We start from the raw sequence: 18,107 nt of genomic DNA, 5'->3' as shown, positions 1-18,107 counted from the left end.
CCGTGTACGAGAAAAGGGGTGCTGGGAGCAGAATGGCACTTAAATTCTATCCCCTTCCCCACACTCGTCTCCTCCACCCCCCTGCAGGTCTGTGAATGTATCCAATGACTATCAAATACACTCAGCGTGATGTGATTTTAATTATAAGCTTTTCACACACATTAACACAACCTTGGGCAATACTGGAAGTCAGATGATTCCAGAGCACTGAGCGACGACCATATGGATGTTAAAAAATCCATTAATAAAAAAGCGCTTAATAATAATTCACTCTCACTCTATCCAGTCATGCGTAATGTACAAGTGGACAAACTGGCAAAACCACTGAATAGGTAATTCGTTTTTAGTGATGTACTGTTGTCATTATAGCAGCTGTTGAGATCATCTCTTCAGAAAACCCTCCAGGAATTTGCTGGTTGGAAATCTCCCATTCAAGCTCCACAGTGGGAGAAAAACTCAATAACTGGAACAAATCTGTTCTTCAGACCCAGTACACCAACAAAAGGTTGCTTTCTGTCACACACCCACACACACTGGTAGACAAGCGCACACATTCTTTGCCCTGTCGAACCAAACAACTGTCAGAGAGACAAATGATACCTGTAACACTCAAAGATGATGCTTTTCTGGCTAATTCCCCTCTCAGTTAGATTTCATTAGTGTTGTAAAACATCTCCTGAAAGACAATTTGTCATGCGTGCAATATTCTACAAACTTGAGGGACGGTGGCTGCAATTAAAGCAGGAGGTCTGATGTGGGAGCAGCAGTCAGTTCTTAATAAGTCTTTGTAATAAACACACCACATAATTTTGTCCTGCATTAACTACATAATGCTCAAATATAAGGGGCCCATGCAGCTCTACAGTTTGCCCTAGCTTGAGAGCAGCATAAAGAATGAACAAGAGTCATCTGAAATGAAGATTAGGATGTGTTTGGAAGGGTGAGTTTATTGCCCCCTCTTACAGCTAAGCACAGAGATATGATAAGAAACTGCACCATCACTCATTGTTTTTTTCTTTAAGCTTATGAAAAGATTTTACATTTACAGTTCATATACTTTACACAAATTAATGTATTTGTCATTTATTCAAATGCAAGTAAGAATGTTCTAGTAGTTAATTTAAGAACATCAGGATTGCAATGGTACAGTAGCATGAGATGCTTATTTGAGAAACACACGATGCTAAAAGAAGACATATTCCACATTATTGGTTGTGAATTAGAGGCACTAAAAAACATTAGAGGCATTAAAAAAAAACACGGGGCCTCTGTGGTGTGTCACACTAAACGCTTGAAGTAGCATCAACACACAGTGTCGAGGAGAATGTGTCCCACATTGTAGCAGCTCCCATAATCCGCATGGGCAGATTTTTTCATTTCCACCTGGATGTCTGCCAGTCCAGAGGATTTCTCCACTGTTGACAACATTGCATTGCCAGATGAGAGGATGTATCCTTCCATGTGTGTTATGGCAAGTCCTACAAATGATACGGCTAGCAGCAGACACAGACCTGCATCTCAATTAGAATTACTGTGACCAACAATGATACTGTAAAATGGTGAGCTTTGTTAATGTTCATTAAAGAAAGGAGTCTTAATTAAGACAGACCACCGAAGGGAAGTGTACGAACTAATGCTGTGCAATGATATTTTATTAAAATGTACTTCATTTGTTCAAACAGCTGCTCACATCACTGAGTTGCTACGTTAATTGCCACACTTCTGGAACTTGTTCACTTCTTTATTGGGTGCAAAAGGACATTCAGCCACATGGTAGAGAGGTGCAAATTGTAACTGTACTGCACATGAAGGTGACTTGATGACAGCCAATCAAGTCACCCAAAGTATATGGATTCTGAAAACAATGACGACAAACACTTTTTTCTTTTTCTTGTGTCCCTCATTGTCTGTGCTGTTAGTGAGCTCTACGTGCTGTAAAAGCTGACCACAAAGTTTTAATTGTTCACAAGCAAAAGCACATATGGTTTTCACAAAAGGCCATTCACTTTTTTTTTTTAAACATTTTTAGTACTTCTGCTTTTTTTACATAATGTGCTGCTAATGGACAAAAATCATGAGCAGAAAAAGCCAGAAAAAAATACACTTTCTACAGGAAAAGAAAAAAAAAAGTTGAATTCACATTGAAAGTTTGTTAACAAAGACACTCAAAACAGCAGCAATCATAACATATTTGTGACATTCAGCTAGTCATTATGATGGTGAGTATACACCCTCACTTTTATAACATTCTGCAATGTCCAATAACCTACTGCATTGTAGCCTTTTTAAATTGTGGATAGAAGCTTTTTAATGGCTTTTACCAGTGTCTACTCAGTAAGGAAAGTCCACAGAGAAAAAAAAGAAACCAAAATGAATGCCTTTGTTGCCTCTTTCACGTGTTCCCTTATGGAGCTTCAGCACCAGTCTCTGGTTGCATTGTTTTACAGTTGATCAAATACAAAATGTGTAGAAACAAATGGCCACCACAACATTGAAGACTGACATAAATTAAGCTGCAAAAAGATTTATTTATATACACTGAGTGGTGCCAAAAATCACTGATTCCCTACATTAAAAAAAAAAAGGCTATAAGCATGGATCACAGCCGTTCTTGTTCGGCGAGAGGCAATTAAGACCAATGTCCATCAAAAAAACAACATTTATAATGTCCATAGAGTGCTGGTCTCATTTGACATCTCTCTACATCACAATATTTTATTGAATATGACAGATAAAGAATCACCAGTGGACCACTAGCTGCTCTCTGGCACGCTCATTCATAAACAAGATAATTACTACCCAGATGAGGAATTAAGGATTGTCCTTGAAGGTCAAGCCCAGTCCCTGCCCTTTCTGGGCCCTCGGCTGGTGTCCACAGCTCTGCTGATACGCCAGTGCTGGGCAGCTGTCCGACATCGCTATTAACCTGAGCAGAGCCAGCCCACCCATAAAGCTGTTTGGGATATGGCAGCTGCTCAAGGGGCAGAGAGGTATTAAGCGTAGATTTACAAGAATGAAAATGTCCTCCCTCTCTCATAATCTCTGGTCTTTTTACACGCAAGACAAGCCATACACACGAACATAAACAAACGCACACACACACACACACACTCTTGCGTAATGGCAGCATGCTACATTAGCTTGCTTAAATACACCCACACACAGTATTGACAGAAAGCATGCCTTGTCACATGTGAACTGACTCTCTTTCACTGTTTGAGCTCATGCATAATATTTAGACAATCTGCATTGTTGGGATGCCTTACAACACTTTGAACTCACGAGCACTTCTGGTTTGGTGCCTCACTGCTCGAGAAAAAAAACGAGAAAGCTCGCAGCATGTAGCTCTCTACCATCAGGAATGGAGTTCCACAGCACATCAAAGCCTACATTCACTACAAACACAGTGCAGCATTGTCAATATAAGGAATGCAACCAAAGAGAGCTGCTTTCAAAGAGGAGTCAAATGAAAGCTGATCAACTGAAGAGAAAACACAAAATGTAGACTGATGCAGTACCACATCCTCTTAAAATGAGCGGCCTGATTTGATGTATCCTGCACTGTCTTCAGGGATCAAATTAAATGGACACATTACCATGTGAGTCCAGTAAACATGGAGTCTTTGAGACTACAAGACCATATAAATATGTAAAAATGTTGCACTGACACCCTTTTTTGGGATTTGACAGAAGCAACAAACAGTCAGAATACTTGACGTCTCAGTCCCAGTGGATTGAACGGGATTCCTAACATCAGATCCTTTAGGAAAGTGATTCCCAACCCTGGACCTCATAGTCTCCTGCTATTCCCATTTTCAAATATCCATACCCAACTAAGTCCCTGCCCACTGCTGATTAGGTGTGTTCAGTCAATCAGAAGTTAGAAGATACCAATTAGTTTTCAGCTTCTGATTGCTTGAACACACCTGATCCAGGTAATACGCAGTGGCTAGTGCAGGAATAGTTAGAAAACAAGCAGGCCAGGGGTCCCTGAGAACCAGGGTTGGGAATCCCTGCTTTAGGAATCAAAAGCACGATCTTCACAGATCTCCAGAGCAGCTTTAGTTGCACCACCAAACACCTCCACATTAGCATCAATCCAAGGAACCACGTTGCCAGGCATGTAAGCCGAACAGTTAGCTAGACCCATGATGTCCACAGGACGCAGAACTCGGTCCCACATGTTGAACTGGCTCAGTTCGCCCACAAAGGCCTGGGTTGCATCAAAACGGCCTCCGACTATGTCCTAAACACAGAAACAGAACATAAAAGTTTAGAAGAGTTTACATTTGAAGGAAATCTGAACAGACTTTAATTAAAATGAATCCAGTCTGCTTGCTTTTATAGAACTGCCAAATCATGCTGGATATTTCTCAATGTACTTTCGCTTTAAATATCTGAGAGTTGTGCAGTCTCCAATATTGTGCAATCTCCAGCAATCTCACCTTGTGTGTATGACTGAAACGTAAATCAACACAGCTTTCCTCTAAAGTGATGCAGTATAAGTTAATGGCTCTCTGTGGAGATTATTCACTGTACAAGTATATACATGGTGCTGCCATGGTCCTAACCACTAGAATAACCCATTAATACAGCTCCCAAGGGCATAATGGTGCAGTTTAGAGGCAGCTGAATGAGTTAATATTGAAAGGGCCACAATAGCGTGAGAAGAGCCTCTGTGCCTCCTCTCTGCTGCTCCCTGCTCTGTGCCTCCGGCACTGCGCTCAGGGGAGAATAGACACGGATGTTACTGACACAAGGGAAAACACACACAAACATACACACGCACACATGTACACACATACACACACACACACACACACACCTGTTCTCCACCCCTTAAGCTCTTATACTGCTCTCACCTGCTCCTGGCCAAGGATGATCACCCCTCCAGGCTTAATTGGGTGCCAGGGGGCCAGGTTGTCCCCGGAGCCTAGACGCTCGCCATCCTGGTACGCCTCCCAGAAACCATCTCTGGTTGTCCAGGTGATGCAGATGTGGTGCCAGCGTCCATCACTCACTGACAAAGGGAGCTGGGCCACCTGGCATGAGGGGAAGGCCAAAGGGTGAGCAACATGAGAGCAGAGAGCAAGACCAATATGCAAGGACCAGGAAAGAGGGGAATATGAGGGGACACGTGTACTCAAGAGAGGTTTGAGATCAGTTGTAGCACGTTAGAAACAACAAGGACATCAATTAGAAGGGTTAGGGATTCAAAGAGACACCCCTCTGCAGAGAATTGTCCATGTGAGCCAGTGCGACATGTAAAATTCAGATTACCCAGGTGACATCAAGGGACAGAACATCCTTCAAAGCAGTTGGGTTGCTAGCAGCCAAACAGTGTCCTCTTATGCTTTTCTGCTTTGTTCACACATCAAAGAAAAACAACTGGTTATTTTACCAACCCGTGACATCATAGTCCCAGGAGGGTACAGCATAACACATGAGATTATGAGTGTGTAACTCATTAGCCTTTTGCTTATAAGCCTGAAGAATTGCTTCACACTTTTGTCTTGTTACACACTATAGCTCCACATACAAATAAACCTGAGAAGATGGAAAGAGTCAGTGAAAACAAACGTTCAAGTCATTTGCAATTGCAGAAACATTTGACCTGATTAAGGATTCTAGGTGGGATCTTTACACCCCTGGGACTATAGGGAACACTGGAAGTGTTACTCTGAAGTGTATCTGAGTTGGTCTCATGATTTTACCATAGGCCATTCTCAGTGCTAACATTTTGACATATCACTGGAGGAAAAGAAGCCCATCTTTATTCCTTGTAAGAAAACATTTGCAATACCAGTGCCCTAAAGTGGGTGCCTGAAAGAATGCATGTGTTAGTGGCTACATCTCTGCTTCTCCTGCTGTGTTATGTCAAAAGGCTTTGAAAAAGGCCCATGATGTATTTTACTAATGGTTAAAAGAGATATTTTGTTCTTCGCCTCCAAAAGGCTGCAGATAATGTTCCGCAAGTGTAAAATGATTTCAGAAGGTCACATGTAAGGAAAGAATTCAATAAAGTCTGTGCTTCTAGATTTTACTGATGAAAATTAGGTTTTTGGCTTTGAAAAAATGAGCTCACATTCACGATGGTGAGGCAACCTGTCAACCACATGAGATTTGAGGAGTAATCGAAAAAAATGCAGAATAATCTGCGTAGAATTGCATTTTCTAAGCATTTTCCCCCGTAAAATTAGGAAAATGCAAATCCAGATAACACCAGATTCAAGAAGCTGGGAGCATCAGGTTACAGATGCACGGTTGCCAAAACAGCTCAGTACTAATGTTGAACAAGACCAGTTGAATCCATTACAGATTAAACTTTTGGCAGTCACATCTGAATGGAAATTGAACGTTGGAAAGAAAGAAAATCACACATCAACAATTTTCTTAAGCAGAATGTCCTGATGAAAACATAGCTTCATAACAACAGCGATTCCCTCTCTACATTGCCACCCACAAACACAAAATACAGACAACGTTGCACTTTTTAATACTGTTGAGGCAGCTTTCTGCTTCCGTCTTAATATGCACCAAATGAACAGCATAAACAATGTGTCCCAGTAGACCCTGTTATCACTGTGAACAAGTTCAACACATGGATGTGCTGCTGCACATAAGGTAATCATATTCACCAGTCTCGTCTCACTCTCCTGCACCTCATACTCTTTCACTCTGATGCTTTCTTTTTTTTCAGCTTCCAGAACATTATAACTTCATTTTTTGGCATCTTCTGATCTTTCAGTCTTTCCCCTTCTCTCTCTTCTCAGCAATGCATCATCTCTGAAGCTACCAACTCCCTCTTTTTTTCCTCTCTTCCTTTTCTCCCACCATCTTACTCTCATTTGTCTGACTTCAACACATGTATAATGCATGGTGAAGGGAAATCTGTGAAGACCTGCCTGTGCCAATAATGTCCAATGTAAACAAGACAGTGCAGGAAAAGAAAACTCCAGTGCAGAAACATTCCACCCAAAATCAGACTGCTGCAGAAAACACTGTGCCACCAGAAAAAAAATCTATTATTAAAACTTACATCAACATAACAATTACAATTCTTTTCCTTTTCAGACTAAGTTCCATAATATTCACAGATGTTTCTACCACGTTGTTTCCTGTTGTATTAATTGAAATCCCCTTAGTTGACTGTTGATTTCTCTATAGTGTTTACAGAAAGCAAAGAAGATGAGGTCCTCAAATGAGCACACAGGGCGGCATAAGTTCTCTAATGAATTACTTTTATTCTCGCATGTGTGAAATGTGGGTCAATGATATTAAATGTTTATTAGGTGCAAAATTAAATATTCAGAGCTGATGGTCAGTGAATATCTGCTCGACTGCTTAATTACTGTGCTCACATACCATAACTATCTCCTAGTTTCTCAAGCTAACATGAACATAGTCATGCATTGTTTGTATTTAATTAGCCTCATTGCTGGTCCATGTTTATTCCTATCATTACAGCCGGCAGTATAACCAGGCAAGCAATAAAATGTATCTAAGTTGCCTCTTTTCCACTTCAGAAACTCAACAAATTAAAATAAACACAGTTGCTGAAATAACAGTGTTGTTCAAAGCAGAATTTTCTAATGATGGACCTACCTTATCATTAACGAGCAGCTCAATGGGATTGTTCCCCCATTCAATAAGGACTATCTCATTGGCCTGGCCCGGCACGCCATAGGAGAATGGGGTTCCTATGCCGGGACTGGCGCTGGACTTGAGCCACATGCACACAGTGAAGGCATACATTTCTGGAAGGCTCTTCTTGATCCGACCATACAGGTAGTTAGTACGAAGAGAGAGGGACACCTTGAAGTCCTCGGGTGACTTGAAAGCATTATTACCTACCGACAGACAAAGGAGTAAGTTAGATATTTAAAAAGTAGATAATTTGTGATTCCCTAACATTTAACACAGAGTGACATAAACTTCACACGCTCTACAAATGTTCATGTTATCCTAAAGATATGACTTTGATGACCACTTTTCATCATCACATCAAACTTTCAGTTTCAGGAAAAATGAAATCATTGAACAACAATGATTTCATTTATAGGCAGCTGATGCCATTTGTTTTATCTGCTATTTTATTGGGATCAAATTGTCTAAGTCAATCTATCAATCAGTCTATCAGCTGCAGGAGAAAAAAAAAAGTGCCATAGTATGTCCCTCAACATAAAAATGCAGCCCTTGTTGGTATTATCCAAAATGAAATGTTCAAAGGACCAAGAGTAGAGGATGTCATTGTGCAGACTGACTCACTGAGGTACTTCTGTGTTTAGGGCTATATAGATTAAATTTCATTTCATTTGATTTCAGATTTTAATGTTGCGGCTTTAATTCAATCAGGGATTTTACAGTTGCTCAGTTGTTACAAAAATGGATCACGGTTTACAAATTAAGTCAATATGAGTCAGTTAAAAAAATATTACAAGTCTTTGAATATTTCGAACACAATAGACAGAAATAATCAAGAAATTGAGTAAAAATAAATTCTACATCGTAGAACATCGCATGATGCAAGACAAAAAGACAGACGGTGAAAGAGAAAATTAACATAAAACAGGAAATACAAACTACACAGAAGTACTACTTTGCAGTGTGTTTGCACCAAGCAAACATGCTGCACACAGTGCATTGATGTGATTTAACTGAGCTGAGCAGAGTTTAACTAATGTAAATCACAAATTCTCTGGCTATATGATAAAGCTGTAATGCTGAATGAAAGATTTACAGATGGGTTTGTGTTGGATGCAGATTCCTCCATGCAGACCAACCACAACAACAACAACAGTAATAATAATAATAACAACAACAACAATAATAATATTAATAACTCCCTTCTGCTACCTCCAAGCATCTTGCTCATGCTGGTCTTCAACAGGTTCAAGCTCAAACTTCTCAGCATCATGAGGTGCTAGACTTTATCCTAGCATACATTTCTGTAAGCCCAGAACTATATGTGTCACAAATTCATAAGGCTATGTTTGTTGGAAAAAAGAAAAACTTTCCAGCTAGTTAAGCAACACCACTGTCTTGATGTAAAGTGAACTTAAAAAGTCTCACAAAGACTCCCCCTTTTTTGTGTTTTTGACTTTTGTGTTGCATGGTGGTTGCATGAGTATAAGGTAGTTTCTCTAAATTAAATCTTGTGTCCTTAAACAGCCACCAACTGAATAAACTGAGCCCCAGGGGATATGAGCCTACAGAAGATGTCCAGTGAGTGGTGAGAAAATCTTCATAATTTTCCTTTGGGCAGAGATAGTTTGTTTTTGTTTTTTTGACGCCCACGACCAAAGTGATAACCTAAAGTTTGGACAGCTCCCCAAAATTTCTTAAACGTATTTAGCATTCAGTGTTGCTTTCCAAACCTTAGTTTCAATACCGGGAGCTGCTCTGACAATGGCTCAGAGAAAAACCTATGTTGTGAGATTCTTCCTTGCATCATCAGAAATTTGCATAGGGATCGACTAATTAGTGCTAAATCTAGCATAAAATAAAAAAGTCTGGCATTGAATCTGGACAGCATTTCACAGCACCCATTGTATCACTTACTTTTCTCAAGCTCGACTATCCTCTCCAGGAGGGAATTGAGAGCGCTTTCGGTGCGTTGGCGGTGAGTTGCTGTTTCATTGTAGAGCTGGCTCTTCTCCTCCTCAAGCTCAGCCACCTTCCGGAGGAGCTGGGTCTCCAGTGCCCCCAGACGCTGCCGCAGCAGCTCCCGCAGCTCTGGAGGCAAAGGAGTCAGGGCTGACACACCTCCAGCTGACATGTTTGTGCCGGGAAGACGCAAACTCTGCTGCTGGGAGGCAGAGAGGGATAATATTGCAGGAGACAGGAGAAAAGACAGACAGACAGTTTGATAGACAGATAGATTTGGGTAGAGGGGGGATGGCACACACAAACAATGATACAGACATTTAATCCACTTAATCCTGTGCACTCAAACAGCCATTCAGTCCCTATAAAGAGCTATTTGCAGTGGATGACTGATTTTATCTAGCCTTTAAGGCTGATATCCTTTTAGCACCATTGATTTTTGATACAGCAATATCAAAATGAAAACAGTGTGTTCCTCTGGCAGATTTTGATTGGTGACCTGCCAAACACCCATGGCTGGGTTGGGTATTAAAGGTAGGCGTCATGCTCACACCAGGCATGATTGCACACAGTTTTTTAAAAAGGGGGAACGACAATTGGACCGGCCAATGCTTTTAGGTGGTAGACAGAGATATTGCAAAATACCCTCAGATGTTCATTTCTAAAGCTGTGTTGATGGTTTCCTGCTGTCTGGTTCACTGTGGGATTCAGGCTGTTAGCAGGACATTCACAGAATTTAATTCATTTTTCCTGACACAATGGAACCATCTGAATTGCTTCAGCGAGTGATTCCAAGGTAATCTGTCACTGAGGGCTGAACCAAGCAATTTCAAGGCCCTGAATGCAACTGTTGACATATGCAGATGGTGCTGATTGGTGACAGAGGTCCTACTCCTGGGAGTCATATGCTATCAGCAACAGCATACTTGCAATAATCATCATGCTAAGCAGATTCAGATCAATAGATGTGATTAAAATGCAATATAATATGTATCCTGCACAGCTGCCCTATATCCTTGATTTGATCAGGGTATTAAAATATTCAATCAAGGAGAGAGGAGGGGGGGAAGGGAATAGGGACAGATGGATGGATCGGCAATGCAGCAAGCAGTATGTAGAAATAACCTTGAGTTTAAATAAACAGTATTGTGACTGTTTATGGAATTAGGCCTGTCAGACGGTAAAAAATTACTACAGTCCTGATATGACAAGATAGATAAAGCCAGAGCTTACAGTACATCAGCCTCCTACTGTATGTAAAGTACTTTAGTAAGTGACCTCAGTGTCAGTGAAATGTGATCTCATATGCAAAGAGCAGAAGTGAGGTCTCCATGGTCTTAACAAAGGGCGGGTTGAGACTCAGAGCTGGAGGGTCAACAGAAACACGATGAACCAAACTATACAGAGCATTTAATTCGGTTTGAAATTCTGATGGTCTGATGCAGGTGAAATCTCCTGGAAATTATTTCATCAGCTGCGATGAATAATTAGTCACATGACTGCAAATAAAATATTTTTGGAAAAACACACACACACACACACACAAACACACACACACAGACACACACACACTACTTATAAATAATTCAAGAATGCGCTGCACCACACGCATGACTAGGCTACCTTTTACAAGATTTTTTGTTTCTCATTTGTTATTGATGGCGCTTCTGCACTGCGTTTCACCATCTGAGCTATATTTAAACATTAAAAACGTATTGATGTGACATGCTAATTACATGACCCTTTGATCTCATGAATCCCCAAAGAGGTCTCCTTCTGGGCAGAGTGTTATCAGACGCGTAATGCCCCATAGTGAAAGCTGAAAAACGCTGCTTACGTGCACGAAGCTTCGACAAAAACATGATGCACTGGGCTATTTTGATGAGTAGTAACACGTTGGTTTGAGTGAAAACTAAAAGACCAGGGATTTGTGATTTGTTGGAGCTGAATGCTTGTGCCATCTTACCTCCAAGTTCTCCAGGCGACCCTTGAGACTCTGCATGGTCTTGCCCAGCTGGTCTATGGTCTCGTTGGGGTCCCGGGGCAGGTCCCCCATGGTGTTCTTGCCGAACTCCTTCCGTCTAGAGCCTTGACCCCGGGACTTGGCTTGCGACGACTCGTCGGCTGCCGCCTCGCAGCGCGCCAGCTTGGAGTTGAGCTCCTTGATGGTTCCCTGCTGGCTCACGATGGTCTCTTTCTGCTGCAGGATGGTCTCTCTGAGCTCGATGATCGTATTCCGCAGCTCATCCTCCACAGGGCTGCTAGTCTGAACACGGTTCCCTGTAGGTCCATACCCGCAGCCCGGCTCTGCGCCCGGGGGAATGGCGTTACAAACGAAGCGGCTACCTGTAGCATCCTGGCTTTGCACCGTGCGTCCACTAACCAGGTACAACAGTCCAACTACTACAGTCAGCATCCCGACTAGTTAGATATAAATTCCTCCTATTAAAGCAAAACAAATGACCCGCAAATGACTGACGGAACAGTGGAAGTATCCCGCAAAATAATCAAATAAACTTCTTTAAGGAGCAATTTATTAAATCAAGTGACATTTTTCAGGACTTCCAAAGTGTAACAGAAAGACCCAATAATTTTTATAGTGTAACCATGGAAATACCAAATCAAATCCGCAGTGAAAATTATAAAATCATTTATCCGCCAACCACATGGTCGGTCCTGTTAGAGGAAAATAAACAAATGAAGCAGATTATTTTTTTGGAATAAAAAAGACTTTGTCGCCTCCTTCCCTGGGTGAAAAGTTGCATTGATCTTGAGAAGAAGAAACAATCCACAGTAGATTACAGAGAACTCAGTTTTGCCTGTCTTGCCTCTCCGCTTGGTTGGATTGTCAGTGAGTGGTGCTGAAAAGACAGCGACGCTCCTCAACCAGATTATTATGGGGAGGTGCGCACAGGCGCTTCCGCTCATCATCTGCGCGCTTTATTCATCTCCAGCCCACGTCATCACTCCCAGTCCCAGTGGACCCGACTCATGCTATGCGCACTCTATGTCTGATTGACTTCTTTATGACCAGTTTAAATAAGCTGCGGCTGAACGCGTCAAAGATGTCAAACAAACACATACAAACAGTGCGTTCTCGGAGAGGCTTTTCAGTTGTTGTATGCTGGTCTGCAAAGTCTTTTCTGAGGATGAATATGAATGCACCATACAAACAGCTATGTACCCATACTGACTGATAGCATCTGTCTGGATCCTGCAATTAGAAAATCTACACACACACGCACACACACACACACACACACACACACACACACACACACACACACACACACACACACACACACACACACACACACACACACACACACGGTCTGAGGTCAGACTTTAAGGATGAGCTAATCCAGTTTAATCCAGTTTAAAATGTGAAGTTTAATGGTGTGATTTAATTTAACAGCAGCTCCCCGTCACCTTTCCTCATCACACCGATATGTCAAGAAGTAAAATTAATTTTCAACACAATATTGCGGAATTGGTCAGTCTTTATTGCTCACAATGACTTTGATGCGGCTTTAAGGATAAAACTTTTCAAGACATAAATCCGACTGGTGACGTAATGAATCTGTGTCGTGTTGTGAAAATATAAATGCTGAATGGCACCAAGGCCAATAATGTCATAGGTGTCTTTAGTGTTCTGTTAGCATTTTATTATAATACATCACATAAAAGAATGTCCTTTTTTCTTATGTGTTAGATCTTCAGTGCTCTCTGATTTATTGAGGTGTGTCACTGGCCCAGGTTGCTCACATTTAGAACATTTTTATTTCTTAATTTTTTTCTTTTCAACTTTTGAAACTGCTATTGTCAACAATAAGGACAGGGCACATTGTGACACAAATGTGAGGACATAGTTCTGTTGAAATTCTTTTAGTTGAAATGGTCGCTTTGATCATTGCTAGTTATGAGGCAGTAAAAATTTCCTAGTAAAAATTCACACTATGTGATAAACATTTTATAATATTATATTCCACTCTGCCCTGACATAAAACTCACCCCAAGAACCTATTTAAAGTGGAAATGTCAAAGTTTCGAAGAAAATAATCTCGTTGGATTCAGGGAATGATTCCTTCTCAAAATAACTCACGGAGAGAGAGAGAGTGAGAGAGCATGAAACAAAGAGAGAATGCTTATTGGAGCCAGGTACACAGCAGTGCTGTAGTGCTGCATGTGCTACATCATGATTTGATGTTATCATTTCTATAGATTTAGAAACCTGTAAGCAAATGCATGTTGGTGGCAGATGAAGCCATTAGCCTCTTTCACAATGGCAGATAGAGAAGAGGCGCAGCAGATTTTGTTTGGAGATCCCTTCATGTTATGTCAAACTAAGACAAGGGAGCAGGCGTCTGTCAGATACCTGTTATGAAATGTAGAATATGAAAAACTTCAAAGCTGTTGACTCAGTTCAGATTATGAATCGAGCTCGGCACAGCTCTTATCATGTACTAAGACATCTTTTTCCACAACTACCTCATCAATCTTTATTTCCTTAACACGTTTCCCTTAAAATCGGAAACAGTGGGACAGTGATAGCTCATGTGGAATCTTCCCGCTATGCTGTGTGTTACCATGCTGCCGTCATCTCCTATCTGTTTGCCAGGCCTGAGAGGTAAATGTCAGTTGGCACTGATGCACACTCAGCGCACAATGGACATAGAGTGCCTGGACTGACAGGAAGTAGCCGGTGAAGTCACTGCTAAGGAAGGCAGTTTCTGATATGACATGTCCCATGGGAGTTGGGGGGGGGGGAGACAATCACCATGGCAACTTTATCTTCTCCCTGACCTCCCCACCTCTACCTTGGTGAGCGAGGAGCTGGCAGAGGTGAAGTAGGAGTACTGAAGACTGAGCAGAGATGACAACTTTCACTTCAAAGTTGATGGGATAAAGTTATTTCCCTTTCATGTTGCAACTGGTGAGCGCTGGGGTGAAGCAACTTTGCTGTTTTTTTTTTAGGTGCCTTCAGTGAGGGCTAAGAAGTCAGCAGGGATTGAAATCTTATCCTTAGTCGAGTTTCCCATCCAAACTGATACATTTTAGAACTAGGTTGTTTTGCTTGACAGAAGTCAATAGGAACTTTTGTCCAACAGAGGCACTGATTGTTCAGAAAATAATAGAAAGACTGCTGAATGCTGTAATAAATTGCAACATGACAATAGTGAAATAAAGAATAAAATTCCCTAAAATGTTTGGGCTTTGTCAAATCCATTTATGTAAATACAACATATGTAGCTAGACTATCTAACAATCATTGGCCTCTCACCCAGTGATTGCTAGGATTGGCTCCAGCGCCCTGTGAGTCTAAACAGGATAAGTGACACAAATTTACTATCAAAATATGAATGAATACATAGACATTAAAGTTCTTTTTGATACAACAGCACTCTCAGGACCCTAGCAGTACTCATTACTATCTGGTCCTCAATGCATGTAGACACTAACGAGCATGATTCACAGCTCCTACATGATCCTGCAAACACGCTGTGGCTCACCATTGTTTATTTCATTACTCTGCAGTTGCACCTGTTTAGTGTCATGTGAGGACAGCAGATATATCACGGTGGTGAACACTCAGAGCCTCTGACCGGAGCCACACTCAGACCGCGTGACACAGCCCCGTGACCGTTTGATCACTCATCTAGTCGCTAGCATCAAAAATGCGAAGCATCTCTTCCTGTGTGCTCATAGTCCCTCCATCTCTAATTTTTTCCTCCGTGCCACCTGCTGCTGGCTACCTGCTCAGCAGCACGCTTGTGGCAAGCAGTCCTGTGAATCAGACATCAGCAGAGCTGCCAGTGGCCCAAATGACTCCCACACCAGCAAGGCAGACACACAAACACCCATTTTACACATTTCCACATACAGTACACGTGAACAACGTGCGTGTGAAAGCAAGCCTGACACAAAAGACACAGAAGCACATAATAGGAGTGAAATCTGTGAATCAGACTTTGTAATACAGGCTATTACACACCTCAGTCACGTTTTTTGGATATTGTGTATGCATGCACGTGCACAAACACAAAGCAAAACACAAAAAGAAATCAAACAAATCTGACAGAAAAACAGGTGCATGCTCCTAAACTTCAGACAAATGGACCCACACACACAGAAAGAGTGAAATAAATTTAAAGAGTTTGAGGCATTCTTTCATTCGAAGTCTATAAAACTGAACCAAAAGCGTGTCATAGCAGCTTTTAATGATGTGGCACACCAGGAGTTAAATTCTGCTGTTTAGGACATTTTGAATCAAAAGAACAGAAAAGAAAAAAATGTGTTCAATTATAGGTTTTAACAACAGTACCTGTGATATCACAATCAAAAGAATGAGATAGACATGAGGTCATAGTGGCCTTGAGGATTGATCTTCGGCCTCCAAAATCAAATTACTATACCACAGTAAACAATAATCTAAATACAGGCTTAAGAGCAAAAAAAAAAAAAGAAATCTTGATAAAAAAAAAAAAACATGGCAGACAATTGAGTAGTGCTGCAATCTTTTTACATACAATATCCCATCTGCTGCAACATTATATCGAATGCAACTTTGCTATAAGGCTTTTTTTTAAAAAATCATTATATTGTGCTCCCCATTTTGCACTGACTCTACTGTACCACTGCACTTATCTTTCCTGCTCATGCAGCATTTCAAAAGCAAGCTCGCCTGCCAATTGTAATGTCAGTTCAGGAAGACTGAGCGGAGGAATAATCGTGTTTGCAACTAACTCCCAGCTGTTCTGCCACTAATTATGGACTCCATTCATTCCTTATATCAGCTGTTGGCCTCCAACACCACTTCAAGCCACAAGAATATTGTGAGCTGATGTCTTGGCTTTGATCAGTTGGTGTTTGTGTGCTTGGCAATATGTTGCCTGCTGCTTTATTGGTCGTCTGCTGATCTGCTTGTAGGCAATGTCTTGGCATGTGCTAGGTGCTAATCTCTGCGCTTATGCTGCTGCTGTCAACTTTAGTGTCGGTATTAATTTTAAATTAATTACATGGGAAAGGTTTTTCTATTTTTTTTGTGTGTTTCCTACTGACTTGCACTCTGTCCTATGATGCGAGTATTAAGGGCTCACATGTTTTTGCTGCATACTTTGTCCTTTGATGTAATTACAGGCTAATATTATATCTTTGGATAAACAGCCACGAGGCAGAGGCTGCTACCGTGTACTGTAGCTTGATTTAGCAGTAGTTTGTAGTAGTTTAAGTATTTTATTTTTATCCTATTTGTTACAGAGGTTGTAATGTTTTCTTTAAGAATGATTGGTGGATGAATATTAAACACAATGGCTGGCTGTCTACTATAGTTCTGGGTGGAGAGATCATGTTTTTTTCAATTTCCTCTAAAACAGTAGGAGTGAAGATGATGAAAAAGGTAGGGGTTACTAACATAAATTTTTGCCCAACTCATTTTTCTTCTGAAATGAATTTGTGGAGGAGGATCTGAAATATAAACCAAACACAGTAATATTCGCTCCCTCCACTTGCTGCGGTAGTTGACACATTCAAGTGAAATTAGATAATTATTTCTCCACATGCACGTCGTAATTGGCTTTTTATGCAGCTATCATGCTGGATGTAGGACAGCTGCCTTCCCAAAAAAATAAAAAATAAAATAAATAAAAAGGACTGATTGACTTTGTTCAAAAGCCTGCCAATTCCTTTGATGTTGAGTGTGGAAATGAGCAGAGGCAGTCAAGAGAATCATCCAGTTCAAACTGAAAGGAACTTAATCTCTGTCTGTCTTGGGACTGTTAACAGACTCTTGAAGTGCTCACCTTGGAAGACGAAGAGGGTAGGAACATGGGAAGGAAAAGTTGCAGGAGATGTGTTGACCTCTCTTGAGGTTTGAGCACTTAAGCCTTGACATCAGGCCATATGACACATGACAGTCTTGAAATGCTGATTGAAGTGTCAGACTCCATGGCAACATTTATTCTTATACTCAGACATTTATTAATGCATTTTGGCTTCACTGTTCTTCCAACCACTTTGCATTCTAATAGAGCATTCGAGACTCTGTGGGTTTTGTTGATTTACCCATTATCAGATATACTCTTATGAACACGCCTCAAGGTCTGCAGTCCTATTCAACTAATTCGTTCTTTATATTCTAAAAGTGCTCACACTTTGTTCTGAACAATATGCTACGTTGCTGACAAGGCCGTGAGTATTGCATCATGTGGAAGGGCAATAAGGTCCAATTCACAGTCTGTGGCCTAACACAGATCGTAATGACTTGTCCGTAAATGAAAACAAACACGGTGGCTCACAGGTTGTCATTATGTAATCCACATGCTGCCATAGGGAATGACCGCCTACAAACACCACATGGTGTTCACATGGTACAACTTGATGCAAAAAAATCTCAAGTCAATCATTTTAAAAGTGATCTCTCTCTACACCGCAAAGACTGAAAAATATAAAATACACTGAGCTTACAGACGAGCCCTCTTAGCACAACAGTTATGAATATTATT

The 18,107-nt window shown here is 41.1% G+C and overlaps 1 protein-coding gene across 2 annotated transcripts; it reads right to left on the bottom strand.

Moving 5' to 3' along the window:
• Positions 1-1,935: 1,935 nt before the first annotated feature.
• Positions 1,936-12,669, bottom strand: nptx2a (neuronal pentraxin 2a). 2 transcript variants are annotated; one of them, XM_067478314.1, is made up of 5 exons: positions 11,573-12,669; positions 9,562-9,808; positions 7,606-7,850; positions 4,863-5,042; positions 1,936-4,246 (listed from the first exon to the last, which is right to left on the bottom strand). In XM_067478314.1, the coding sequence occupies exons 1-5, from the start codon at positions 12,020-12,022 to the stop codon at positions 4,019-4,021; spliced, it is 1,350 nt and encodes a 449-aa protein (XP_067334415.1). In that variant the 5' UTR covers positions 12,023-12,669; the 3' UTR covers positions 1,936-4,018. The 2 variants fall into 2 exon arrangements, with proteins under 2 accessions (XP_067334415.1, XP_067334416.1); XM_067478315.1 differs by having other exon boundaries at positions 9,562-9,805.
• Positions 12,670-18,107: the final 5,438 nt, after the last annotated feature.

This window comes from Channa argus, chromosome 15 (assembly GCF_033026475.1).
Source record: "Channa argus isolate prfri chromosome 15, Channa argus male v1.0, whole genome shotgun sequence".
NCBI classification, from domain to species: domain Eukaryota; kingdom Metazoa; phylum Chordata; class Actinopteri; order Anabantiformes; family Channidae; genus Channa; species Channa argus.
The sequence above is the reverse complement of the archived record's forward strand: the minus strand, read 5'-3'. Positions and strand labels throughout refer to the sequence as shown.